We start from the raw sequence: 27,176 nt of genomic DNA, 5'->3' as shown, positions 1-27,176 counted from the left end.
AGAGCGCATGCGAATCAAAGACTTACGAGGGGCGCCTTCGCCTCTATAGACAGCCGTCCAATGCGGAGCAACGTCAACGCCATCTGTATGAACTTCTGCCGGAAAGCGCGGAGTGGAGGAGACATATAACTGAGTCGTAGGCGTGTCGCTAGGAAACCTATGCCCTTCGAGAGGGACATGGCTATGAAGCGAGTGTGCATCAAGCATCCGTGGTCCTTCTCCGATTTGGCATCGTATAGAGTATTCTCCGCACGTTACCAGTGACTTTTGAATCTCGAGATCTCTAGACGAAGCGTCAAAGGGACCTAGGAAAAAATCGCTGCTGGTCATTATGCTGATTTCACGTAGTGATTTCCGGGCACTGAGCCTGTATCGAAGCCAAAGTCAGAACTGAACATGATGTTCACGCGCACAAGAGCAAACTTGCATCGCCACGAAGGGATTCACAGAATTCCAACAGGTCAATATGAAGTAATGCATCAGGAGACAGCTGTATCGCTCATACGTTTTGCCAGCGAGATCTCGATAGCGGCTATGGCGTAGGTGTGAGGTCCTATTTTGATCTGGACGCAACAGTGTAGGTGAGCGACACTACATCTGAAACTTGAAGCTTACGCCAATGATTCCTGCGAGAGAACATAGGCTGGTTCGCAGAGGTTTGTTAAATATTTGCGAAGGACTACATAGCTCTGAACAGACACACCTGGTGAGGGCTCCCGTGTTCAGGGTATAAATCATGATGATAGTGATAATCGAATCCGTGCTACTCGTTTCGGAGTTAGCCGGCAGTCCTCGTAACGCGGATGGATACTGACCGACGCAAGCCAGTACGATTGTGATACAGGGTCCAGTATTGCGATGTGGTGATCACTGCATCTATTCCAGTATACACTGATAGCGGATAAACCGTGATCCACTGCGGGAACTACTTGTTGTGACGTCCGCAACGCCAACGGCAAGTGAACTTACCTGCCGTGCAAGCAATGTACTCGCGCCTGCGTTCTGACCAACACATCTAGTGCTTCTCAGCGTATGATACAAACAAATGAGCGCGCCCATACCTACATTTCGTATGATACAGCTAGGGAAAGATCAACAAATCCATCCCGAGCTATAGTCGGTATAAGGATAACTTACCGATTGTAGCAGCTACGATACGGAACACACCCGTAAGATAGGGAAAGAGGGCAATAGTAATATCGAAGTAGATCTCTTATCAAAGCCAAGGCAGACAAACAAAGCCTATCAACGTGGAACTTGATTCATTCTGGGCGAAATGTCCGAGGGAGAATAACAGGACCCACAATCATAAGGGGGATAATATATCAGGTCAAGCGCGTTGCTTGATTCATTGCCGAGTACGCTGATAACTCAATGTAAATCCCTCGCGGGCAGACTCAGTAGGAAAGAATGTACGCGTCCAAATGCGAATCGCATACAGCCTGTCACGTATCATTTAGCATGTGCTTGAGAGTTGCCACGACAGCCAACCCTCACGTTTGTACTAAGGAAATGCTCACAGCCTATCGGCATTTTTCTCAGCCAACAGATGACTTCTAAGCGGGAATTACTCACGCCTGCAACTTGATGAGCCTATTCAGAGAACGGAGAACGATCAACATCGTGCGTTACAGGTGCCAGTTGTATATAGCTCACCTTGAAGCTCCACACACCCATCAGCAAGTTAGAGGGGTTGCTGTAGCTAGTGATGACATAATAGTAGACGATATGGAACGAAATAACGACGCATAGTGTGTCGAGAACCCTGCAAGTGAAAATGAGGGATTCCAGTCATCGACACATCAAAGAAGTGCGTCCTAAATGAGTATGGAAATATGAGGCATGAATTTATGATACATGCCAGAGATGACAAACGGTTATTTTGATCCACCTACGATCGTTCACGTAATTGGTGTAATACACGTACACCTGCAGATTTGTCACTCCGTGTAGTCTGACCGTTAGTTTGAGCGATACAAGGAGTTAATATTAGTAGTGTAATGGCAAGGTATCAGTCATCGGACATACATTGCGGACAACAATATGCCAATTAGCATAGCTCCAATGGTCGGTGCAATATTGTTTGAGGTAGCCATTCACGAAAGGCTTTCTAAGAACACGAATGTTCCTCAGACGCGAGATGCAAAGGATTGCGAGAACGAAGCGGATAATTAAACACAAAGGTAGTGGCAAAAATACCGGTGGGCCAGAGGGTAGCACTAGGGAAAGCCATGTGAGTTCAGTACTTGGCCTCAGGGTTGCGCCTTATATGCATCGCGTGGAACTTCTGAAGACACCACACGTTGATTATAGTATGAGTTACTCGTTCATCATTTGCGGTATCGGGATATTCGCACCGAGATGGATTTTTATGATAATGTGAATGGTGGGCGCTGATGTTTCCAGCGCATAGACCTTCTCATTCTTCTAATAACCATAAGGAGTCCCGATAGAGTACACAAGTACCTATGTACAATGTGACACCTTGAGAGATGTCAAGCGCTACGAGGCTTGAACCTATGTATATTTTTGGAGTCCTAGGGCGTCCGACGTAAGGTCTCCGACGGCTGTGCTTGAGACATGTTCTGGCCGAGGAGCGAGCGCTAGAATTAGAAACTATGGTCGCAATTTCATGAGTCCTCAGGTCCGTAATAGCGGGCTGACCTCACGGGCGTATTCAACGTAGACAAACATTGTCTTTTGGTGATAGAATGCGCAAGTCGATGAGGATCGTAGACGAAGCAGGAATGAGTAGGTGTGATTCACCAAATAGTGCTGAGCTTGACTGAACGCGATACCACAACAGTGAGCACAAGCATAGAAAATTTGCTCGGATCCGGGTGTCAACCAGGATCGATGAAGTGCAGTGCCTGTACACAGGTTTAGCGCGAAATTATGCAAGCGGATAGGGCTTCAAGCTTCACGGTCTCAAAGCAAAGGTGGTGCACGCCGGAGTAACATCGGGATTTTTCAAGCGTCTACCCTCGATAGCATGTGATTAACGCGTCGCGTCAGTCGCGTTGGTCCCATCGAGGCGCCCCGATGCTTACCCGGCTCTCGGAGCAGGATTCTAGTGTTCAGCGCAATGCTATGCGTGCCATTATGGAGTGATAACACAAGTACGAAGATGATGGTAGTATCTCTGTTCTGTGTTGAGTAGACAGATTTATAAGTCCGGGCTATAGCCGATCATTTTCTCATTCACCTTCACATTTCAGAAGTAGGAGAAAAAGAAACTACATTCCCATCTTGAAGCCATACCCTACACCCAAGAATGTGAACACGAGAGAATAATTGAAGATCATGATTGGCATGTATCAAAACCCGCGTCCGCACATCGAGACGTCGAGAATGCATGTGGAAAGATGTTGTACATTTGTGTTGAGGCACAGGTGAAGAAGATATCGTGTCAGGATGCCTCCGCGCACTCTCAGGACGACTTCTTTCCGGCCTTCTTGGCCGCTGTTCTGGCCCGCGTGATTTGTTTCTTCCACCCATAGCATTGACTACATGCTGCACAGCATCGGGATAATAATTAATGAGAGAGAAAATCGCAGTAGCTGACGAAGACACTTACCAGTAGAACCGTGCTTCTTGCACTGGTGCTGGCCCTCCTTGTTCACACTCGACGGCGGGGCCTCAAGACCTTCGCGGTCAATCGGATCGAACTGTCCCCAAGGTCATCATACCTCAGATAGGGGTTCTCGAGATAGACGAGCATACGTACACCAAAGAATGCATCATTCTCTTCCCGCCCATCGAACGAGCATACAGCGCACTGCAGATCGTACCGGGTAAGGATTGCCTCCGTGGCGCCGGTGAGTGCCTATACTTACGACTTCCTTGAAGTGCTGGCAGAAAAGAGCGTCGTTAATCTCAACGGAGTTTGCGCTCGTGTCTGACATGGTGGACAAGAAGGGATGGACTGAAAGGATAGAGCACGATAGGGGCTATGCCGGGTTAGTCGCGTGCGGGTGCAAGATTGAAGGCAGGTGAGAGCGCGCTGCGGCATTTTATATAGGTTATCAGGGAGAAGCGGAAGTTTCCTGGGTACCTGCGGCTCCTGACCTAGGAAGCTTGGAGTGAGCTGGGCATCTGACAGACTCTGGAGGCAGATGACCCCCAGTCCCGTCAGTCCTAGGCCGCCTTCGATCCCCTTTGTAGTATCCAGGCTGTCACGTGGGCGCCATTGCATGGAACACACTGTGTGATTTCGAACACAATTGCACGAACACCGACGCAAGGCCTTCTGAATTGAACCAGGGCTCTACCGACAACATAATTTGTTCTCTTAAAAGAAAGAGACTGGCCGAACCGATCCCCAATACCGCAGTCGACAACTTGAAGCGCCCTGACACCGCGGCCAGTTGGAGACATAAGCCTCGAACTTGATGGCGGTAGCTTCGCGTCTGCTCTCAGGGCGGGCGGGACCATGAGAATGACGTCATGGAGAAGGATACTTACACCATACCTTCCGATCAAGCGGCCAAAGCTGCATACGCGACACTAGTCTTGATTGGCTTGAGTACGATGCGAGAAGTCGCCGCCAAATTCAAGAGCAGTGCAGGGCGTTTCCTTCCAAATAGTCTCTACCAGCCTCCAGTCTTGCCATGGCCACCGTCGCTCCCACAAGGCAATCGAGATTGATGCCTCGAAACTCTCGAAGGCAAAGGCCGGGCGGTGCCCTTCTTGCAAAGGAGCTGGAAGCCCAATAAACGAGTCTGGCGAGGCGGCAATGCTGACGGCGAGCTTCCTTGTGAAGGTCTTGGTCTCCAGGTTGAACGTACCTGACACACTGTTATGCTCAACCCGCATATAGGGTGAAAACCGTCCGATGGCAAAAGTGAAAGGCGGCCTGAAGTCCCACTGGAGCCGCGGGGAACGATAACCAATGAGATAGGACTGGACGCCGTATAAAGCGTCGCCGCCGGCAAGGCAAAATGTGCTTCCCATTGGGCCGGATGCTTGGCTCCAGATCCAGCCAGAAGGAAAGGATCGCCCCCAGTTCTTTTCGACGTGAGCAGTCCCCTTGCCACGCTGTGTTTGGCCGGCACGTGTAATGCTGCACTCTGCATTGCTCGCCGTTGAGCGGACATGCCAGTTGAGGGGCAGAAAGTCCGATAGGTGGAGAAGCGGGCCCATAGGACCATCGAGCGGACGCTCGTACGACCAAGGCGTATCCTTTGTGAGACGAAGATCAACGTGGAACTCCAGCTGTGGCACGGAGATCGTGTAATGTATGCTAGTCGACGTGACCTCCATCGTTCCTATGTCTTCTGCTGAGAGTTTGAAAGCCCGATCATATTCAGGACGAGCAAGCGGATGGACAGTGGTATCGATGCGATCGGGGTAAAACTCGTACTTGAAGGGCGGCAAGATGCTGTTGCTACCTGGCTGGTACATGACGCATACTAGGTTCTCGCGCGTCTTCGCGCCCCTGACGCAGCAGAATATAGTCGCAAGGGTTCCGCCATCGTCGAGCTGGGTACGAGTGTAATAGCCTTCGAAGCCAGCTGACGGATGAGGAGTGAAGTGATCGCGTCGACGAACAAAAAGTGAAACGCCAGTGATTAACTGCACATAATCGAGCAAAGTCTTCGTGAGCGCAAGGGGGAATATATGTATGCTCCTCCAGAGCATGTTGGCAACAAGGATTGAGAAGAGCACCGCCCGTGGAAGACTGGACTCTGAAAATCTGTATATGGGCGGTGGAAGTTACTGGACAACGTGCTGATTTCCGTACTTACAAATGGCACTGGCTCTGCACAATAACGGCGATGGACTGCGTCAATTACAATAGCCGAAGGAGCGAAAGGGAGCGAACTGGGGCCGCTTGTCAGCGAGTACTAGTCCTAACCCAGGGGTAAGATCGCACAAAGGATTACTTCCTATACCATATCATGTATCATTAAGCATTCTAAAAGCCCGCTTTATTTCCGCTTGGAATCTTGACAGTCAATAAAGTGGGATGATTGACGAGTGGATGAGTGAGGTTGACAAATCAATTGCGCGTACGGTTGGCGGGTGGGCGCAGGTCTAACTTCGTGCCTCAGCCACTGATCGGGTCTTGCCGGGGTCCTCAGAGTGACTAAGTTGTAACGTCTAGTGATAGTAACACTGCATGCAGTAATCAATTTTCTTGCACAAATATTGATTTGAAATTAAATTAAAAGTGAATAGGACCTATTGAGTCTTATTGATGTAGAAATCTAATGGAAATCGAAGAGAATTCAAAGAAACATTGAAAGAGACAATAGAAAATGGATTACATAATCGATTTTCCTTCGATTTCACTTCCATATTAGGCGCCAGAATACTGATTAGGTAAATCAACTTTTCTTTAGTTTTAATCTAATTTCTTATACTAGAAAATTGATTACTGCATGCAGTGTAATGGTCTAAATATTTTCCTTATATCATGCTTACATAAGATACCTTTGGCAAGCAAATCGTCCATTGGAATACCAAAATAGAGTATGTACCTAAGACAATTATCATGATAAGATGGCTGATCATGAGCATATGGTATCAGAAAATAATCGTTTGCATTTACTTGGCGTGTCGTACACAACTTAAGTGTGCCAGCCTGTATATGTGCAACTCTACTAATATTCTCAAGCACATCATGATGCACATTTACTACTGTATTGAAAGCGGCTATATCTACTCAAATTGTACCTTAGAAGGAGAAAGTACCAGGCTAGAGGGAGATATACATGGAGGTGAAAGACGTGTATATTTACAAACTCGAAGCAGGACCTTACGTAATCGGACATTGGCTTAGTACACTTTGCGCCGTCGCACCTCAAACCTTCAGATCTCAGTGCTCGCATATTATTCCTGAGCAGCGAGTGACTCATTTGTTTGTATCATATGGCGCGAACACTGCTCATACCTTCATCTCCCATGCCGCCGATGCCGTCAAGCAGAATTCAGCCCTTGTTTGGATTACGTAATGGTCCGTGTGAGGCTCTGTCACGCTGAGATCTATCACGGGATACCACCCGAGGCAGGACCCCATATCTAGTTACCATATCTTGACCTGCGCCCACCCGCCAACCGTATGCGCGCCAACTGTATGCGTGGGAATGCAATACTTATTATCTCGATAAGCAGTGGGTCTATAGCCGCTCAGTTTGCGAACGACCTGCTTCTGCCTCTCCTTTGCTCTCGTCCTCTGCACTCTTGACCGTCGGCGAACATGGCAACTGCAACGTATGAATCACGGATTCCTCTAATGCGAGTGGTATAGTGACGTTTACCATCTGGGCAGGGCCACGAAAACTTCCTGGGCAGACGATGTCGATGAGCTCGGTAAGTCTTTCTTGCGCTAGGTCTCTCTCTCGCTGAACTCAGGATATCCTCCTTTAGAGCAGCCTCCTAAGGGTGAAGATTATGTTGATGAGAATGGCATCCGGATTACGGTTGAGTATACGATCAACGATGAAGGCAAGAAGGTGAAGGTGCGTAAAACCTTCCCTCAAGTGTGTCCGCAGAGCACCCATCGGTTTGGATAACAGATCACGAAAAAGACAAAGAGAACGCTTCAAAAGGCCGTCGTCGACCACAGCGTTGCGGAGCGTAAGACATGGTCGAAATTTGGACAGGAAAAGGGCAACAAGCCTGGTCCTGATCGAGCAACGACGACGGTCGGCGAGAATGTCGTACTTAAGCTCAGTGCTGGAAACAAGGTGCGTCAAACCAAATTTGCGTCACTCATACTTATTCCTGATGTGTTGCTCTACCCTGCAGTCGTCAGAACCTGAGCAGTCTGCCGAGCAGGCGATCAAGAGCAACCTTGCCCGCGCAGGTGCTGGCAAGGTCGTGTGTCGATTGTGCAAGGGCGATCACTTCACTGCAAAGTGTCCATACAAGGACCAACTTCCTGGGCTGGATGGCGCAGGTCGGCCTCTTTCAGTATTTCTACCCCAGTCAGCCAGGTTGACATGATTTTAGATACCCCTCCATTCGGCGGCGGCGACGACACTGGCGCCCCTGCGGAGCCTGCTGCTGCCCCGACCACCGGTGGCAAGTACGTCCCGCCGTCCATGCGTGGTGCGCGGGGCCCTGGCGAGTCAATGTCACGGCCAGGGGGCAATCGCGACGACCTTCCAACCTTGCGTGTCACCAACATTTCTGAGGATACGCAGGAGAACGATCTGCGTGACCTCTTCGCCCGATTCGGCCGCGTGGCGAGGGTATATGTCGGTCGCGACCGCGAGACGGGTGCAGGCAAGGGCTTTGCGTTCGTCAGCTTCGAGGAGCGAGCGCATGCGCAGAAGGCGATGGAGAAGATGCATGGTTTTGGTTACGACAACCTCATCCTGAATGTCCAGTGGTCACGTTAGTCACTCCATGCAGCCCTTCGCTCTGACCATTACACTAACCATGATTACTTGTTGCAGAGCCAAGGGAACAGAGATAAGATTGAAGTGCTATGTTTCTATAGTCCACGTCTCTCGTGATCTCTACAGTTGTATCTTTTACCGCTGTATTTTCTACTCATTTGCTATCGAGCATCGCAGATCATGACACTGCATTGCATATGGATTCGGTCTGATCGTCCTGTAAGGATTATGGTTTTAACTCAAAAGCCGGTCGGCGCAACATTGGACAACGATTGGACCAAGACCTAACCAGTCAAGATCGTGAGGTCAGTTTATAATGCGCCTTCCGCCCGTTTCCCCTCCCTTCACCTATTTCCCGCATACCACCACCTGCACTGCATTTTGCACGCGCATATACCACACATATCACGCCATCATGTCCGTGAATTACGCACGCTTCAGCTACTACCTCTACGACGAGACCGTCGGCAAGTGCGTCCCTCGGGAATTTTACGTACCTCTGCCGAAGGCCTCGGAGCAGAACTTCGGACCTGTCCCCGAGCACGAGGCCGGCATGCCGTGGAAGATGAAGGTGGCCCCCGATGGCGCGCGCTACTGCGAAGAGCTCGACGCGTACGTGCCCGCCCATCTCACCTACACCATCCGCGGCATCAAGCAGACCAAGGCACCCCTCAAGGACCGTATGCGTTCGCGTCGCTTCTGGCGCGTGGACGGCAAGGACGCCGAGGTGGACCGGACCGTCTGCGCGATCGGCCTCACGCACGGCAAGATGACTCTTGTCTCGCTGAAGGATGCGCAGAGCGACGAGGCCATCAGGTACCGTGGTCTTTGAGTGCATGCTTTGCTTCGGGACGTGTGGCGGCGTCGAAGGCGTTGTATGCCGCGGTACTGCCGACTTATAGGCAGGCGGGTGCGGCGCCGTTCGCGTCGTCTGGAAAGAGCGGATGGGGGGCCGACGACGCTGGCTGCTGGTGAGGGCTGGGCGGTCTGCCTGGCGCGAGCTCCATGCATGACTGCCCGGGTATCCCGAATATCGGCTGCCGGTTGAGGCCAGGGTAGCCGCTAAAACAAATACAATACAGCGTGATATGGCGGGGGCCATGATCGTTGACAATTCTTCTCGTTTCTCCTCTTCCTTCTCTTTCCCTTATCGAGAAAAGTCATAAGATTCGGACAAAAAAGCTCAAAACCATAAAGCAATAAATGTACAATCGCATGCGCACGCTGACAGCCTTCTATTCTTTGTCGCCTCTCTACAGGAACCGAAATGGACAATACGATGCGCGCGCGAGACAGTTTCAAGACCTACAGGACCCGAAGATCATTCGGCCAGGTATAGCCCGCTGGGGTCCGGCGAGGCGTCGGAGTGAAGGGATTCCATGCCCCCTGATGACCTCCACGTCTCGCTCCCTCAAACGGCCTTTTGATTTCATCTCTTATAGTCATGGTCATTGATCGGTCCCGGTCCCCAACAGTATCTTCTTCCAATCAGGTAGTAGACGTTCCACAATGGTGTAAGCAAGACGAGCAGTCGCAAAAAGTGTGGCGTCGCCGACAGCGGTATAGTCATTTGTGCCCGGTATCTATGTCCAAGTCAGCACTCTGAGTACTTCATTGCAGTCCTCGTATGACATGGAGCGTCGTCGATGGCATTTCGTTTGTCGCAGGTACGTTCTGTGTTTATCACTTCGACAACGTACTCATAAATTATATCAGGACACAAATATCATTTACGCTCTCTACTATTCGCAGATGCTAGAACTCATCGCGTTACCACTTCAGACCTACTATACTCTGGAGAGACGGCCCCCGCTTTTGCTAGGTATGCGTCAATTGTACCGTTCTGGCCCTGATCTGATGATATGCAGAATCAGTTCATTGTCGCCGCCGCGTTCACATCTCGACGAAGACCTCGGCTGGTAGGGTATACAAGAGAACGGCCGCTCTTGTATGTTCTCTCGACCGAGTCAGCAAATCGAGCAACGGTACGGTACGCTTCTTTCTCTCTCTCTGATCCTTACCTGTCTTGGACACGCTGAAAGTCTCGCACAGCTAGCTCGCGTGACGGGCTATAGTGGGCTCTCCGAGTCCCTGACAATTTTTTCCACCCTGCAGCGTTCGCGCTCGCATTCTTCCCTTTGTCTTTTTCTTTCAGATACATACAAACCCAACGCGTTGGCGTGTCTGTACGAGGCCATGGGTTGTGGTGCGGTATCTAGCGCTTCTCATTCGGCGGTCTTCATTACTGACGACCCTCGCTGTAACCCAGATGTCCGTCGTTGCGCCACACTCAACCCGCGCGCTCGTACGTCTCGCTCAGTATGATCTCGTGACCGCATAGCGCGTCTGATCTCTCGCTAATCGACATCCCTAGCCCCCTCTCCTTAGCCAGCCTCGTATCCTCTGATCTGATCTGATCATCCGCATGCGGCGCATCGCGGGCAGCCCGCTCAATTTTTCCTCTCTGCAGCGTTCGTCGCTTGCACTCGCCTCCCCGTCGCCGGTCGCGGCTAGTCCTAAGACTCGGCGTAGATAGCGCGCATCGTCGTAGGACGCAGAACGGGGTGTGAGCCTCCGTACGTGGACGTCTGGGGGGCGGGACCGCAGCTCCGAGTAGAGTAGTGCACACTGCGTAGCTCTGTCACCGTAGACCGAGAGAGACGTGCACGCGCACCGACCGAGAGAGTGCCCGGCGCGGGTTCATCAGTACATGCCCGCGCCGTAAGGACGGGCATCGCTCGCGTGGGCAACGCAATACCAGGCGAGGCATCGTGCCTCCCGCCGTGCCTGCAGCCACAGCGGGTCCCGCCTCCGAAGGTACGTCCTCGTTCCCGCTAGCGCCGCCACGACGTGCCGTCTGACCACGGATCGCCTCAGCCAGGCTGGCCACCCTGCGCTGCGCTCCCTGCTGCCGCTGTTCGCGCAGCCGAGCCCCTCCCCCCTGCATTGCGTCCAAGTCCAACGATGCACACGGCCTTGCGCCGCATCGAGCGGGTCGCGCCCGTTCGAGTCGCTCTGTGGCTGTGAGCACCGAGCAGACAGAGACCCTCGCGGCTGCGACTCTGCACTATGATAGCCCCGTACCGCGCTCCGCGCTGCGCTGCGCGTCGGGCCCCGCGACGCCGTCCCCGGTCCTGCGGTCGATGGCGCCTCGCCGCGGGCTTACGCAGAACCCCCGCTTCCGCGGGGCCGGGCCGTGCACGCACCCCCCCCGTTGGGGGAGGAGGGGGGGGCTCGACATTGACATGAGCGGTCGCCGCGCGACGCGCACCGGTAGCGATGCTCGCGCAGCGTGCGTCTTGGTGCTGGCAGGCGCGTCCCGCGTCCCGCGCGGCGCGTCCTCCCCATCGCGCCCGCGGTCGTCCGGCCACCTCAGTATTACGCCCGTCCATTTCAGGACCACGTCGCTGCCGCACCTGCCCCCCCCCCCCCCGCCTCCCGTCCAGCGCCCAGGTGCCCGGCCCCCGCGCACGGCGGCACTACACAGCACATACATACGTACATACATACATACATACATACATGCACACGCATCGGGGCGCGCGCCGCCCGGGCGCCAGGAGACGCAGTCGCGCGGGGGCGCCAGGGGATGCAAGTCGCGCGGGAGGCGCCAAGGCCCCTCCGCGTCCGCCGCTACCCCGCGCGCGGGATCACTGCGGGCCCATCGCGCGCGCTGATGGACAGTCCAGCTGTGCGTGGGCGGCGGTCGCCATATACAGCAACGGGAATATTAATGTAAGTAGTGCGGCTGGCGAGGGCTATCGAGCGCCTCCCCTGTGCACGCGCCCCGGGTCGCGGGTCATGCGGGCGGGGACGAGTGGCTGCGCGTGCGCGGACCCGCGTAAGTGCGGTGCGCCTAACCACTAGCTCGGGTCGTCCGCTGCGGACTATCAACAGCTCACGATGGGAAAGACGGGAGCTCAAATGCCGCGCGCAGCACGCGTGACGCCAAGCGCACCACGCACGAAAGACGAGAACAACTTGCGATGGTAATAAAATGCGACTCTACGGATACAACAGGAACAGGTAATGTTCGGTCCGGACAGACAGCTTTACGGCGCAGCAGAAGGAGAGGGAGACGGCGGAGGGGGCCGCTCAGAAGGAGACCTTGGAGACGACGCTGTAGAAGTGCTCGCCCTGCAGCTTGGCGAGCTCGAGCTCGAGCGCACTCGGGCTGCGCGAGCCGTCGGGGCCTGCGAAGGTGCCGGCGCCCCAGGGCGAGCCTGTGTGCGGGAGGGGATGTGAGCGTGCGTTCGAGAGACGGGTATATGCGCGAAAAAAAGAGGGGTGGGGGTGGGGGTGTATGCGTGCGCAGGCGACGGCAAAGAGGGGCACTCACCACCGCGGACCTCGGTGAGGTTGGCGAGCTGGCCGAAGGTCTTGCTGTAGCCGAGGGGCACGAAGATCATGCCGTGGTGGACGAAGGTGGAGAGGCAGCCGATGGCGGTGGCCTCCTGGCCGCCGCCGGGGGTGCCGGTGGAGATGAAGACGGAGACGTACTTGCCGGCGAGGCTGCCCTGGGCCCAGAGGGAGCCGGTGGCGTCCCAGAAGGCCTTGAACTGGGCGGGCATGGTGCCGTAGCGGGTGGGGATGCCGAAGAGGAAGGCGTCGAACTGGGGGAGGTCGGCGGGCGCGAGGATGGGGTAGGCGGGCTTGGCGGGGGCGTGCATGAGCTTGAGGATGTCCTCGGAGAGCGTCTCGGCGATCTGGTAGATGGTGGCGGAGCCGCCGGCGGCCTCGACGCCGGACTTGACGGTCTCGGCGACTGCAGGGGGGTTAGTGGGCGCGCAGAGGGCGGGGGAGGGCACTCACGGGTGGCGATGTGGCCGTACATGGAGTAGATGACGATGGCGATCTTAGGGGCCATGGCTGGGATGGTGGTAGTGATGGTAGCGGGTGCGGGTGCGGGGGTGGAGGCGGGTTTTACGGCGGCCTTGGTTGGCTTGTCGTCGTCGTCGGAGAGGGCGTTCTTTGTACGCTTGGTGGGGAAGCACATGCAAGTGGTGGTGGGGCGAGTCGGACGGCGGTGCGGCGGTTATATAGCACAGCAGGCGCCACGCAGGAGGAAAGAGCTGCCATAACGGTCGCATGCGTCAGACAGCGTCAGCGCCCTGGCGTAATGGCAGAGCGCGTCACTTGACAGTGCTGCAGCGGCGACTTTCTGGAAGGGCAGAACGCCCGCCACCGCGCTCATCGATGGCGTCTGCGTGGGACGACCTGCCCGCGTTGGGCGAGCACACGCTGCACGCCCTGGCGCTGTCATCAGAAACCAGACCCTGCGAGGCCAATCCATCCGCCGCAACGCCCGGATCCGCCAAGCTCACCCATGACGTCAGACGGCGGGAAGTCACGCCCGCAAAAGGATGCCCTTCCGCATTGGGCACCGCGCTCCCGCCCATATGCGTCCTTATTGTCCCGCGCCCCGGCCACACCCACATGATAGGCGCTGCGCGAATGTTCTCCCACACTCTCTCCCCCTCGCAGCCCTGGCGCCGATCCCGCATCGAGCCCGTCTTTCTCATGGCCCTGCCTGGCGCGCACACATACCCCTCAGCACGCCTCTTCGCTTGCCGTCACCACGTCCGCGCATTCTCGGTGATTGCGTGAACCATCCCCTGAACATGACCCTGCATGCGGCACGTCCCTCTGAATCCGGTCCGTCGTTTCTGCTGCTGCATTCAGCGTAATCTACACCGCGCATCAGTGTTGGGCCAGTCGTCTGCCAGTCGTCCCAGTCGTTCCCACGACTGGGGCGATTAATCGACGACTGTACGACAGTCGAAAAGTCGCGGCGACTTTTCCCACGGCTTGCGCAGACACGGCCCGATATTCACGCGCCCGAAGAGTCCCAAAGACGCATCGGATCAAGGGATGAGGGGGCCCAATGACTTTACTTGGCTGCCTCTCTCTGTCATTGAGAGATCTATTCGACTTCAAGATGCCGCAAGGATGGAAAAGAGGGTTGGACATATTTGCAGGATGAAGTTGAGTTGTATGAGCTTCTCGACTTCTCATCTTCAATGCAGAAGATAGTATTGACTGAGTGCTGAGTCTCTGCCAATAGGATATACATGTATTTTCATTTACATATCTTGCTAACATCACATCCTGTTGTGTACATTATTTTGTGGCCAAATCTCCCTCCATTCCCGCATCACCTCTAATGTCAGGTGTGACTGAATGGTCGTGGGAATAGTCGCCGCCGTGGGAACAGTCGTCGTCGTTTGTAGTCGTTTCGACTGACATCATGCGACTAAACGACAGTCGCACGATCATTCGACGACTCGCACAACACTGCCGTGGAAAGCTTGTGCTTCATTTGGTTGGGCGCATCTGGGCTCATATGTGGTCCTGTTGATCCAGCGCCCCTCCTCGGTCAGCCCAGTTCGCGAGGCTGTCTGACACATCTTCGGTGAGTCAGGGATGACACACCCCCTCTAAACGCCCTCCATCTTACTACACGAGTGCCCGCTATGGACATGGCATACACAGGCGTCCACCCGTCGACGCAATCTGCATCTTGACGTCTGTTCGCAGTATCCATGGGCGCAGCGTCGTTCGCGGCACCGTATTGGCTGGGACCGCTTCTCACGTGAACGGTTTTGAAGGTATGAGCTGTGGGAGTCGCGCTGTGAGACACGACACAAGGAGTGACTCAGCGCTCGAGCAGTTAATGCGAGTGCTGAGGCCTGAGTTGTAGCGGCGCAAACGTCGCGTCTATGCCAACGATGGCTTATGTAATGTAACGATCGGTGGCGGTAAGTCTCGGTAAGTATCTACTAATGTCCTATTGAATCAGTCCGTAGCTATACGATTTTCAACAGACGGAACGACTGATCGTTTACGTCATGTTCTCACCTTGGTGTTGCTCGCCCTACCGTGTTGGCGTCTCTCCCGCCAATGGTACACATGCAAAATGTTGCTTGCGTAAACGACTGACTGCTACGCATCTCTCAGCCTGCGCCGGCAGTCAGCACTGTACACGTCCCTTACAAAGTCGATGCCAGCCCCTCGTCAGGCCGTTAGCAAGCACCCGCCGGCGCCTCCCACCCGGCATGCCCATAGTGATAGTGGCGATCGCACGTCTCCCATCCGCTTCCACGGCGCTAACACCAACACCGTGCAGATCCGCCCTTCCGATCTCTCTTCGCTGATACATGGCGCTCCCGCGAATCCGAGGCATCATCGTGGTTAGGAGCAGTCAGTGGGGAGGGGGGCTGCGGTCCCCGTCGACGTCCCCCACTGACACATGTGCGAGCGTCTTCCGGCATTCCTCGCTGCCTGCGCAGCGCCACCAATGCCGCATGCCTTGGGTCGGGCAGTGCCGATGGACAGTGGACAGGAGGGGGGCCGCATGCGTACGAGCCATGAATGTGTCTCCGGGAGGGGGCGCCGACATACCACTGCATCACGCGTGCCGTGCGGGCTTTGCGGGAAGGGTATCATACTACCACGCAAAGGCCCGGTGAGCACAAGATCCACGGCCAGGGAGCGTCGCCACGTCCCACGTTCGAGTGCCAACTGCACCCCGTCGTATTTTGCAGCAGGCGGCAATAGTAATTCTTCCGGCAGCTGGAAGGTGCCGCACTCTGATATGATGGATATATATATATTGTGCCTCACAGCACCGATACCCACACCACTCCGACATTCCTTGCAGATCGCTGGGCACGGCTCGGCCCCGGCATCCAGGATCCGCGCGTGGACATATACATATCCGACGGCCAGTGCGCAGGGGATGTGGGCCTGCTCGCCGGGAACGCTTTCCGGTGATACCCCCCTTGAATCCTGAGTCGTTCTCAATCGACCAATCGACCAATTGTTCGATCTTTCACATCGTGAATCTATCACCCCCTGCGGCGTGCGCGCGTTCCCGCTGTTGGCTGCGTTTATTGGTTATTGGTCATTGGATGCGACGCGACGCGACGTGGCGGGGCTTGGACGCGGTCATGTGACCGTGTCGATCGTGACTCCGAAACGTCACGCGGGAAGGTTGGCGGGCTGGCATCACGAAAGACTGGAACATTCACACCTGTGCGCTGGTTGGGTTACAGATGCACGGGGATATGAGCTAAGTATTCTCCTGAGAGTAGACACTTCCTTCAACCTGCGGCGACTCCGGATATCATAGCTAGGTACCTTGCGCACGACCACGATTACACCTCCTGATTAAGAATGAACCACCGAGCTCGTCCCAGAGCCTCAGGTGACAACAGAGAGTACTACAGTTGTGTGCACGGCGGCACACCCGTCCTGGTTCTGCGCCGCCAGCTGAAAGCGCGATTCGCTGTGGCTACTGGACAGGATGTTGAAAACACGATGGAGTAAGTGCATACGGCACAGAAGCGTTCACCTGACTTAAAAAATGGAGTTTTAAATGTCTAAAGATTAAAAACAAATGGGCTGCAGGAGGGTGCGCGAAAGCACTGCCCGGATCAATAAGGTTTGATCTACGGACTTGACCAACACGATGCCCAATTTTCCCACACAGGACTTCTCTACACGGTTCGGAACTCGAGCATTGTAGCAATCGCAACCAGACATCAAAGCATTGCAGCAGAAGCTATATCGGCACACTCGGATCTCTGAACCCACTCGTCCGAGGCTTACGGCGACTGGCCGAATATCGTAGATGTCGTGCCCGCAGCTATCAGGTGGCACAGTCCATTTGCTGACACTGTGATGGAACCCACGATGTCTACATTTTGAAGTATTTATGTCTGCCTGGATCCCCTAACTCGTAGGGCAAGCTGAAGAGGATGTTGACTGCTGAGGTACAACTCATCCCGGCAGAAGGTAGAGGTATGTCAACGGGATTGCACGCATCCTTACACGCGAGGCTAGTGCTGGGGCACCAGCGGATCTGTTCTTCCAGCGTTTGCATGTCCCCCTCCCCGCTGTGTTAGCCGATTAGGTCTTGGGATTTGTCGTCGACGAGGGACCATCTATTGTACGTGTGCATGTTGTATGCTTGTACACATTCTGCTAGACTTATCATGTTGAATGCCTGTGACATGCCCCGTCAAACGCAAACTCAGGTATCATTCCTATCTACGCGCCCATGCTGAGCTTCTAGATACGATCTCAAAATCACTGCCACGGCCCACTTTCAACAAGGAACATCGGCTGAGGAACAGCGCTGACCTTGCATGTTCGTCGTCCTGCTCAGCCTCGTACTTGGAGAGCCACGCATGCAGGTTCATCGCTGACGCGGCATACATTGAGGCCACGACACAATATGCCCATTGATACCTTCTGCCAGAAGTGCGTATGCCGCTGTGTTTCGCAACGCCACTGTGTATCATTTATCTCTGCGCTACCGCGTGTAGTGTCATGTTGACATGATTCCATCGCTTCATTAACCCCGACTTCGCATTGTGTGCATCGGTGGAAGTCGAACAGATGCTTCCGTATGATGATGATGCCTCGTGGTCGATGCCGCTCAGGCTCTTTCCGGGGTACAGTTCCTTCCGCATATTGCTATGTATTGATATAGACCATCGAGTCTGTGTTCTCCGTAACATCCATCTTTCCTTGACAGATAGATGATACTATAAGCGTTGAGAGGTGTCATGAGGTTCGGCGCTCCCGTTTCCTGAGGGCGCTTTAGCATCGCGTGCACCTGGAGGTTAGAATGTGATTTTTCCGCGCTTCTCACGAGTACTTAAGGGCACTGACACCATCTAGTTTGGCGGCTGCTTGGAACCACACAGCCCTCCTGCTGACACGGTGTATATTACGACGCTCTGGTTCGACATCGGTTGCCAAACAACATACCAATATGCCGTCTGATTTCGACACTTCGTTTGGTGCGATGCTCTTGGGGGTGCTGATGTCATCGATGTACGTCTTCTAGCGATATAGTTGGCAGCCACCATATTGAGATGCTCTCATGTTGCACAGACTATTCGGTATCACTAATTTGCAGGTGTACATATACTTCAAGACGTATACAAATGACCCCTTGTGGATCAAGTTCTCTGTATGTGCATTATGGTACGTCGAGCACGCTGCCCGTTCCACTCCTCCATAACTCCAACATATTCCGTACATAGGATCGTCGATGCATTATGTGTAGCATTCTCCTTCCATCTAATCTATCAGTATTTGATCACGGATTATACCAACCCTGATGCGTTGTTGATCATCGACTGGAGCTTCAAGGTCCGTTAATGTGTTTTAGCGTGCTCATGCTTCTAATGCCAACACGGGTAGGCGCAAGATATCCTGAGTGTGAGTGGCGCACGCACCTCCAGCATTTTCGGACTGAATGGTGGTGGCCGCAGACAATCTGCATATCCTTTGTTCAAACGTACGTCCGTGTAGTGGGTGTGCAAATTCACGAAGACCTGACGCAGCTCGTTGGACGATAGATTATATGTCCAACGCATCTGGATATGTGTGTTTTTCTTTCCACCTATGCGTTAAGTCCACATTGTCTCAATTCAAGGAACCAGTGGATGCTTCAATCAATCGTGATTCCCGCATACGCCGCTTCCTACCTGGTATTGCTGTGAGTCGTCTTTTGGCATTTTTACAAACTATGATCTTTGACGAGACGTCATCTCAGTCCATATCCGTATGCGCTGGATCTGGTGTGCCGCATGTCGCTGTCAAATGTGATCTCGAAAGTGCTGATCGTCTCCCATTCTAATTCACAGCTGCTAGTCTAGGTGAGCTGGTAACAGTGGCTCTCGAGATATAATACTAAACACTTGTCCCTCGATAGTGCTTTCTTACGAGATGTGAGTCTAATAGTAATTCCGACGTAGATCAATATTCAATTTGGCGTAGTACCACGCCCGCAAATGCGACTCCCAATGGCTTGCTAGGCCATCAGGTGAGAGGAGACGATCTTCTTTCTGACCTTTTTTTTATAATGCAACTTGCGCCTTTCGCGGATAATCGATGACGGCTTGTATATCCTAGTGGATCACATACTACCCGTTGTCAGTGTATACTGGCATTGATACAATAATCGCGGCATGTCTTTGCTTCCTGCTGTGCATCAGTCGCACCGGGTATCGACGGTGGGTTCCAACCCGACTCTATACGTTCTTCGGAGCCCGTAACACCCATTGACTATGGCTCATTCACTAGAACGGACAGCTTGATAAACACACTCATGTTATATACCGTCAACACTGGCATCATCACCAGGTGAGCTCGGACGGCCCACCCCGTCTCTGTAATGCTCGTGCTCAGTCTGTACTTTAGTCTTTGCTCTCTCGCAGCAATTATTGCGGTGGGTAACATTTGGATTTATTTTAGTTCGATCCACTATCATTGCGCCCCAGATGAAGACCAGTCCGCATACTTTCATTGTTGCCGCTGTCGAGTTTCTGCTGACAAAGAGTACGTGGTCAAGAGCCTGCGTGATAATATCCTCCTTACTCATTAACGTGCGCTCTAGTCTATGTGAACTCGTTCCTTGCTATGTGAGTTCTCCTGGAATATACTGGCAGGACGTGGTCTTTATGGACGCTTCCATCTGCAGGCTGAATGCGCGTAACTCGCTCCGCGAATCTGATTCTCGCATAAAGCGAGACTACGTCCTGGATACATTGCAGCGTACTATGACTTCTGAGGTCGCAGATGACTCAAAGCCAAACCCATTGCCGCCGACGATCGATATCCGAAGTGAAATCGATAGCGACTCAGACGGTCCTCGTCCCTCGTACACAGACATTGAATTCGACAAAGCCGTCGCGCAGGGCTATGCTCCACCTACGTTCCCTCAGGGAGAGGGGACTGAGGACGTTATGATATCTCTTTCGAAGGAGCACGATTCATCTCTCAGGCCGCTGCCGACACCACCTCAAGCACACGTGTATGCGATTCAAAACACAGCACGCAGTATGCTCCGCTATGGACAGACGTTGCGTGAAAGCACTAATAAGGTGCGCGCTGAATGCCTTACCGGGTATCGACTCAGGAAATGATGAACAATGACGATTTAGGATGACCGCTGGGAAGACAGCACCGCCTCTAATGTATGATCTATGATGTGTGACCGTAGCTAATGATATTCTCGTCTTGTCATCGTTTCATGGTGACAGTGTATCGAACACAAGATAGGCAGCTGCCGGGATTCCAATGAGGATTTCGGTTTATAGCTATGTATCTGTTATACCATGACTATGGCTGTGTGCGGCGAGCCTGCCACCTACTCCGCTTTCCACACACAGCGCAGATGTGGACAAGACAAACAACTTGGATGCCACTGAACATGTGCTTTGTGCTTGCGCCCGACGTCGGATGTTATGCATCTGATATCATAACTAGTAACTCAACGCGAAGAGCAAAGAGCCACCAAGATAGCGATCCGCTTGATTCCCCTGCTCCCCCCACCCCCAGCAGCGCGTCGCTATACGAACCGCTCGTCTGTGAATAGAGCAAGTACTGCTAACGGTACCGTAGCAAGCGCGAGAAAAATAAACAAACCAGCTGAGATAAGCTCAGAGAATTTGAAGACTGGACCATTCATATCTGTGCACTGGGAGTGTGTTGAGATAATCAAGCGCATCGTAGTGGTAGTATGATTGCAGATGCGCGAGGGCATGAGCTAAGTACCTCACGCACGATCATGATCCATCTAATTGAATCCGATTCACCGAGGAGGTCCCAGAGCATCAAGTTATGACAGGAAGCACTGCGGCACATCCCTGTTCTGATTCTACGTCGCCACTGGCGGGAGGGAGGGCGGCTCAGTGGGTATCGGAGACGCGTCGTGCCACGCTAAGCTTGACGCCGCGATCCGCTATGGCCATTGAACGGGGTGTTGCAGATTAGTGTGCCGGAGAAAGTGCACGAGGTATGCAAGCGTTCGTTCTGACCAAAAGGACGGAGTTGTAAAGGTCTCAAGATTAAAGACAAACGGGTGCAGGAGGGTGCACGAATGCCCTTCGCGGATCAATACGGTTTGATACACGGACTTTACCGACGAGATACCACAGCTTCAGAGAGCTTCCCACACAAGACGTTCTGTCCACGGCTCGGAACTCGAGCATTGTCGCAATCGCAAGCGGACATAAAAGCATTGCGACAGAAGCTATATCTGCACACTCGGATCTCTGATCCACTCGTCCGAGGCTTACGGCGACTCGTAGATGTCATGCCCGCAGCTATCAGGTGGTATCCGAGTGCGTTGGCTGAAACTGCGATGGGACCTACGATGTCTACAGCGCGAGGCATCGATGACGACGAGGGTCCATCTATTGTATATTGTACGTATTGTACGTGTACATAGGCGTCAAGACACGAACTCAAATTCACTGTCACATTCGACAAGCAATGTCGTCTAAAGAACAGCGCTGGCGTTGGCTTGTCATAGCCCTGCTCAGTCTGGTACTTGGAGAGCCGTGCACACACTAGGGTCTCTGAAATTCGGGTTCGATCCAGGTTCGGCCCCCCTAGGCTCTGAACCTGAACCTGAACCTCTGATGATGGCCTCGGACCGAACCTGATCGTGGACCGAACCTGCCGAAGTGGTTCAGTGGGTTCGGTCCGATTTCGAACTGCTATCGAACGGGAATGAGATGTACTTTACCGAAAGACGGGGATCCTTTCCGCCGGCTGCCTGAAGTGGTCACAGTCGTCTGTTCAATTCGGCAGGACTCGAGGATGAATCGTGAGTGCTCCTGTTCTCACAGCCTCGTGCTTATCCGCTCATGCTGTCGTTCGCAGCGAGCCATCTCCCGCAGAGCCGCGCACGGGAGACGTCGGAGCTACTCGCGGAGCTCCAGCGGTAGAAACAACCCGCAAACGTGGTCATTGTGTAGAAGCAGCGCGTGCAGGCGTGGGGCGACGGCCGGATCGTGCGCTGGGCGCACACTGCGGACGCGGAGAGCGTGCTGCTACTGCGCGACGTGCTGGCGCTGTCTCCCTGCTGGCGTCTCTCGCGCTGCTGTGCGTCAGGATCGTGGACATTGATGTTGGAACCTAGTCCTAGGTACAAGGCCTCATGCACATGGCTCATGGGCAGCTCGTGAACGCTGAACCAGACCTGCTGCTCTAATGTCCGAATCCGAACCTGACCGCACCTGAACCTCGATTCGGTTCAGCTGGTTTGCGGTTCAGAACAAGGTTCAGGACCGAGCTTCAGAGACGCTAACACACAGAGAATTATCGCGCTAGCGTGACGTAGGTCGGGCCTGTCGAGGCCAACGACACAACATACCCATTGGTACCTCCCGCTAGAAGTGCGTACTCCGCTGGTGTTTTGCAACGCCACATCGGTTCATTAACCTGACCTCCTGCTGACGGTGTAGATTACGACACTCTGGTTCAACACCGATTGCAAGGAATCATACCAAGATGCCGTCTGGTTTCGCCACCTCATTCGGTGCGATGCTCTTGGGGGTGCTGATGTCGTCGATGTACGTCCTCCAGCGACACACATAATGTTGGAATCCTCTCATGTTGCACAGACTATTCGGTATCGCTAATCTGCAGGTGTACATATACTTCAAGAAGTACACAAATGACCCCTTGTGGACCAAGATCTCTGTATGTGCGTTATGGTACGTCGAGCGCGCTGCCCGTTCCACCTTGCCATAACTCCAACACATCCCGTGGCACCTACGTAGGATCGTCGATGCGTTATGTGTATCATTCTCCTTCTATCTGATATATCAGTATTTGATCACGGACTATACCAACCCTGAGGCGTTGTTGGTTATCGACTGGAACTTCAAGGTCCGTTGATGTGTTTCAGCATGCTCGTGCCTGCACTTCTAACGCCAACATGGGTAGGCGCAAGATATTTTGAGTGTAAGTGGCACGTACCTCCCGCGCTTTCCGACTGAATGGTGGTGACTGCAGTCAATTTGCATATTTTTTGTGCAAACGTACGTCCGTGTAGTATGTGTGCAAGCTCACGAAGATCTGATGCAGTTGGTTGGACGATAGACTATATGTCCACCGCATCTGGATATGTGAGTCCTTCCCCCATCTATGCGTCCAGCCGCCATTGTCTCAATTTAAGGCACTAGTGGACGCTTCAATCAATCGCGATTCCCGCATACGCCGCTTCCTACCTGGAATTGCTGTGAGTCCTATTTTGGCATTCGGCGAGTTATGATCTCTGACGCAACGATATCTCAGTCCATATCCGTATGCGCTGGATATGGTGTGCCGCATGTCGCTGCCAAATGCCACCTCGGAAGTGCTGATCGTCTCCTATTCCAATTCACAGCTGCTAGTCTAGGTGAGCTGGTGACAAAATCTTCTCCTGAGGTATGATACGAACCGCTTGCCCCTCGACAGTGCTTTCCCACGAGATGTAAGTTCAATGGCATTTCCAATGCAGATCAATATCCAATCTGGCGTAGAACCGCGCCCGCAAACGCGACTCCCAACGGTTTACTAGGCCACCAGGTGAGAGGAAGCGATCATACAATCTACACCTTCCGTGGATTAACGATAATGGTTTGTGTATCCTAGTGGATTACATACTACCCGTTGTCAGTGTATCCTGGAATTGATGCGGTAATCGCGGCGTCTCTTTGCTTTCTGTTGCGCATCAGCCGCACTGGGTACCGACGGTGGGTTCCCAAACAATGCTATACGTTCTTCGTGGCCCACAACGCTCATCAACTATGACTCATTTACCAGAACGGACAGCTTGATAAACACACTCATGCTATATACCGTCAACACTGGCATCATCACCAGGTGAGCTCGGACGGCCTACTCCGTCTCAGTTAAACTCGTGCTCAGTCTTGAATCCAGTCTTTGCTCTCTTGCAGCGATCATTGCGGTGGGTAACGCTTGCATTGCCTTCAGTTCGATCCACTATTATCGCATTTCAGATGAAGATCAGTCCACGTACTTTCATTGTTGCCGCTGTCGAGTTTCTGCTGCCAAGGGGTACGTGGTGAAGGGCCTGTGTAATAATATCCTCCTTGCTAATAAATATGCTCTCTAGTATACGTGAACTCGTACATTGCTATGTGAGTTCTCCTGGGATATACTGGCAGGATGTGTTCTTCATGGACGCCCCCATTTGCAGGCTGAATGCGCGGAACTCGCTCCGCGGGTCCGATTTTCGCATGACGCGAGACTATGTCCTGAATACATTGCAGCACGCTGTGACTCCTGAGGTCACAGATGATTCAAAGCCACCCGCATTGCCACAGACGATCAATATCCAAAGTGATATCGATAATGACTCAGGCGGTCCTCGATCCTCGTACACGGACGTGGAATCTGAAAAAAAATCATCAAGTGCTATGCCCCGCCTACATTTCCGCAGGGAGAGAGGAACGAAGGCGTCATGATATCTCTCTCGAAGGAGCAAGCTTCATCTCCCGGGCCGCTGCCGACGCCACCTCAAGCACATGTGTATGCGATCCATAATACAGCGCGCAGTATGCTCCGCTATGGACAGACCTTGCGTGAAAGCAAGAATAAGGTGCGCGCTGAATGCCTTACTGGGAGTCGACTGAGGGAATGATGAGTGATAATAATATAGGATGACCACTGGGGAGACAGTACCGCCTCTAATGTATGATCTATGATGTGGAACCCTAGCTAGTGACATACTGTCTGTCTGGTCTTGTCATTTTTTATGGTGACAGTGTATCGAGGACAAGATAGGCAGGTGCCGGGATTCTGACGAAGATTCCAAATGTATAACCATGAAATTTGTTGTATCATGACCATAGCGTTGTGTGCGGAGAGTCCGCTACCCATTCGTGCTATTCCTACACCTCCAGTATTGTGTCGCTTTACGAACAGCTTCTGTCTGTGAATCGAGCAAATACTACTGCCAGTGGTACCGTGGCAAGCTCGAGAAAACTTAGGAGAAAATTTGAACAAACCAACTAAGATGAGCTTGGAGAAAGCTCTGAGGTGTCCATGACATTATGACATTAAGAAGATGGAAAAGCCCTCAATTTGGCCGGCTCATTTTGAATTTGGTTACTATCCGCGTGGTGACGTCACGGCCCGCATGGTCCGGCCGGGCGGAGCCGCGGCGCAGTTCCCCTCCTCCAGGTTGTTATAACTTGGACCACGCTTACTCCAGGCTTGCTTTCCACCAACCTCCGACTTTGCATACCCACCCTCACACTACTCTAACATGGTTCGAGGCTCAGACGTTTGTCTCATTCTGGCGAGTGTTTTAGGACTTAGGGTCTATTTGGCGGGAACTGACTCGAGGTGACCAGGTCGCCATCCTGTTCCCGCCAGCTGCGGTGGCCTTCATTTCTGGCTGCGGTTGCGACCTCCTCATTAACATCTTGCTCACAATGTGCGTCGTGTTGCCTGAGGTGCTCGTGTCGTCGATATTGATCATCTCGTAGTTTCGGATACTTCCCCGGGCACATTGTGCGTTGACATGTCTACCAAGTTGTCGCAAGGACTTACGAGTGCCATTTTCAGCATGCATTCTGGCTGATATACAAGAAGATGAAGGCTGAGGAGATGTACGGGCGTGGTGGCTTCCGCTGTGCGTTCGCTTCCAGTCGTCGCTGCTGCGACCTCACTAAACTTCATTGCAGATGTTGGGAGCGGCACCTACGAGCCCTTGTACACCGGCGCCCCTGGTGTTGCTCCAGGTGCTGCGCCCAGCTACGGTGCCACAGCTGGAAACTACGTCCGGTAAACTTACCAGTTGATTAAGCTTCATGCGTCACGATTACGATCATGATACCTGATCCTTTCTTTCTTGAACGATTCGGATTGTATACAAGCTACTTGTATATACTGTTTGTTTTCGATGTGGCATGTACAGAAATACAGCGGCTCGCCCACCCCTAACGCTCCTCCAGAGTCAGCATCTATTTGCTGTACAGTTGCATACCTATTATGTTGTTGTTGCAGAATGGACATGCTGAGCAACAACGCAAAGTAGGATATCGCAAAAAGTGGATGGCATGCAGCGATTCCACATGCCTTCGTGTTACGTGTTTGCTCCTGAACTTGCTGCGGACTATCTTGCACCCGCTCTCGATGGCGGTGCGACTCCCGCGCGTTCATTGGCAGGCAATGTTCATGGGTTTCCTATTATTGTGCCCTGCTGCACAGGCTGCACAGCCATCAGATCTCGATGTCGGCAGCAATGGCTTGCCGCCAGGATTCCCCGCAATCACTTAAGACTCGGGATGTTTGCAGTCCGACCAAAGACGTTGTACCCTGGGTCAATTGGGAAAGGGGGTGTCAGTATTGGAGAAATTTGCAACACTAGTTTGCGGAAGGCTGGCGCTTGACCTCGTTGAAGTGATCTTAACTCGGATGTAGCCGGATTGTGGCGCAAGGATGGCGAGAGGTCTCGCATGAATTGGCTTGTCTCATGCTCGTCGAATTGAGCCTTTCGAACTCCTTACAGCAACGAGAAAAAGGGTTCATTGTACGCTTTGACCCCCAGCAGATTGATGGCACAGAACAGATGTTAAATATAACATATTGCCAGCAAGCCTCTTTTGCACACCCGCCGTTCCGGTTGCTTCGGTAACACAACCTTGGTGTCCAGATACCCTTTTCGAGAACATAGCTTCTCCTGTTTAGTATCCCCTTGTTGGTTTTGTATGACACGAACGGATTGATTATAGTTAAACGGCCAGGTCCTAGCCGCCTGTACACCGTGAGTCGATGCTTCCTTTCACCCTTCGCAGGCTCAGGATGTCCGTATCTGATCTATGTCCTGTCAGTATCGTGACACCTCGTGGAACAGTGAATCCAGCGAAGAAGTCGCTATGTTCAACTTCTATTTCGAGAGGCTGCACTTCTCGGCGCCACATATGATCGCGTGGTGGACGTTTCGAATCAATACAGGCACAAGGGATCTGTCACAAGAATCACACTATCCCACTCAAACGTATCGAT

General features: G+C 53.1%; 9 protein-coding genes across 9 annotated transcripts; 5 read left to right on the top strand and 4 right to left on the bottom strand.

Moving 5' to 3' along the window:
* Positions 1–14: 14 nt before the first annotated feature.
* On the bottom strand, positions 15–2,233 carry POSPLADRAFT_1045718 (hypothetical protein; the record flags this gene model as incomplete). The annotated part of the gene is made up of 11 exons (XM_024478840.1): positions 15–181; positions 506–563; positions 616–643; positions 704–810; positions 970–1,061; positions 1,138–1,210; positions 1,576–1,593; positions 1,657–1,765; positions 1,928–1,929; positions 2,029–2,110; positions 2,178–2,233. The coding sequence occupies 11 exons, from the start codon at positions 2,231–2,233 to the stop codon at positions 15–17; spliced, it is 792 nt and encodes a 263-aa protein (XP_024340174.1).
* Positions 2,234–3,430: 1,197 nt separating this feature from the next.
* On the bottom strand, positions 3,431–3,905 carry POSPLADRAFT_1045717 (hypothetical protein; the record flags this gene model as incomplete). The annotated part of the gene is made up of 4 exons (XM_024478839.1): positions 3,431–3,513; positions 3,578–3,668; positions 3,728–3,778; positions 3,837–3,905. 4 exons carry the CDS (start codon positions 3,903–3,905, stop codon positions 3,431–3,433), a joined length of 294 nt encoding a protein of 97 aa, XP_024340173.1.
* A 601-nt stretch (positions 3,906–4,506) lies between these two features.
* Positions 4,507–5,640, bottom strand: POSPLADRAFT_1033032 (hypothetical protein; the record flags this gene model as incomplete). The annotated part of the gene is made up of 1 exon (XM_024476908.1): positions 4,507–5,640. The coding sequence occupies one exon, from the start codon at positions 5,638–5,640 to the stop codon at positions 4,507–4,509; it is 1,134 nt and encodes a 377-aa protein (XP_024340172.1).
* A 1,561-nt stretch (positions 5,641–7,201) lies between these two features.
* POSPLADRAFT_1055441 (hypothetical protein) lies at positions 7,202–8,425 on the top strand (the record flags this gene model as incomplete). Its single annotated transcript, XM_024480638.1, has 7 exons — positions 7,202–7,215; positions 7,274–7,314; positions 7,372–7,463; positions 7,521–7,691; positions 7,753–7,903; positions 7,957–8,343; positions 8,406–8,425. The coding sequence occupies 7 exons, from the start codon at positions 7,202–7,204 to the stop codon at positions 8,423–8,425; spliced, it is 876 nt and encodes a 291-aa protein (XP_024340171.1).
* A 338-nt stretch (positions 8,426–8,763) lies between these two features.
* On the top strand, positions 8,764–9,323 carry POSPLADRAFT_1033030 (hypothetical protein; the record flags this gene model as incomplete). The annotated part of the gene is made up of 2 exons (XM_024476907.1): positions 8,764–9,164; positions 9,251–9,323. 2 exons carry the CDS (start codon positions 8,764–8,766, stop codon positions 9,321–9,323), a joined length of 474 nt encoding a protein of 157 aa, XP_024340170.1.
* A 2,992-nt stretch (positions 9,324–12,315) lies between these two features.
* Positions 12,316–13,346, bottom strand: POSPLADRAFT_1039514 (hypothetical protein; the record flags this gene model as incomplete). Its single annotated transcript, XM_024477558.1, is given in 5 exon segments — positions 12,316–12,364; positions 12,398–12,427; positions 12,440–12,571; positions 12,688–13,113; positions 13,161–13,346. Coding segments are annotated over 3 exon segments (740 nt in total), but the record flags the coding sequence as incomplete, so codon positions are not given.
* Positions 13,347–13,544: 198 nt separating this feature from the next.
* POSPLADRAFT_1055438 (hypothetical protein) lies at positions 13,545–13,955 on the top strand (the record flags this gene model as incomplete). The annotated part of the gene is made up of 1 exon (XM_024480637.1): positions 13,545–13,955. The coding sequence occupies one exon, from the start codon at positions 13,545–13,547 to the stop codon at positions 13,953–13,955; it is 411 nt and encodes a 136-aa protein (XP_024340168.1).
* Positions 13,956–18,129: 4,174 nt separating this feature from the next.
* POSPLADRAFT_1140232 (hypothetical protein) lies at positions 18,130–20,448 on the top strand (the record flags this gene model as incomplete). The annotated part of the gene is made up of 14 exons (XM_024485145.1): positions 18,130–18,191; positions 18,252–18,344; positions 18,404–18,512; positions 18,564–18,581; positions 18,635–18,660; positions 18,799–18,861; positions 19,078–19,093; positions 19,143–19,188; positions 19,361–19,508; positions 19,566–19,593; positions 19,646–19,703; positions 19,762–19,786; positions 19,846–20,248; positions 20,368–20,448. 14 exons carry the CDS (start codon positions 18,130–18,132, stop codon positions 20,446–20,448), a joined length of 1,176 nt encoding a protein of 391 aa, XP_024340167.1.
* Positions 20,449–22,664: 2,216 nt separating this feature from the next.
* POSPLADRAFT_1074014 (hypothetical protein) lies at positions 22,665–26,120 on the top strand (the record flags this gene model as incomplete). Its single annotated transcript, XM_024482661.1, has 22 exons — positions 22,665–22,726; positions 22,778–22,870; positions 22,937–23,045; positions 23,103–23,120; positions 23,172–23,197; positions 23,259–23,284; positions 23,342–23,397; positions 23,454–23,478; positions 23,545–23,556; positions 23,616–23,631; positions 23,681–23,726; positions 23,793–23,893; positions 23,964–24,023; positions 24,081–24,108; positions 24,161–24,218; positions 24,277–24,301; positions 24,361–24,550; positions 24,604–24,762; positions 25,520–25,602; positions 25,655–25,679; positions 25,734–25,800; positions 25,853–26,120. 22 exons carry the CDS (start codon positions 22,665–22,667, stop codon positions 25,954–25,956), a joined length of 1,389 nt encoding a protein of 462 aa, XP_024340166.1. The 3' UTR covers positions 25,957–26,120.
* Between the last annotated feature and the right edge of the window lie 1,056 nt (positions 26,121–27,176).

This window comes from Postia placenta, assembly GCF_002117355.1.
Source record: "Postia placenta MAD-698-R-SB12 unplaced genomic scaffold POSPLAscaffold_5, whole genome shotgun sequence".
Taxonomy (NCBI): Eukaryota; Fungi; Basidiomycota; class Agaricomycetes; order Polyporales; family Adustoporiaceae; genus Rhodonia; species Rhodonia placenta.
This window is presented reverse-complemented; position numbering and strand designations above follow the sequence as displayed.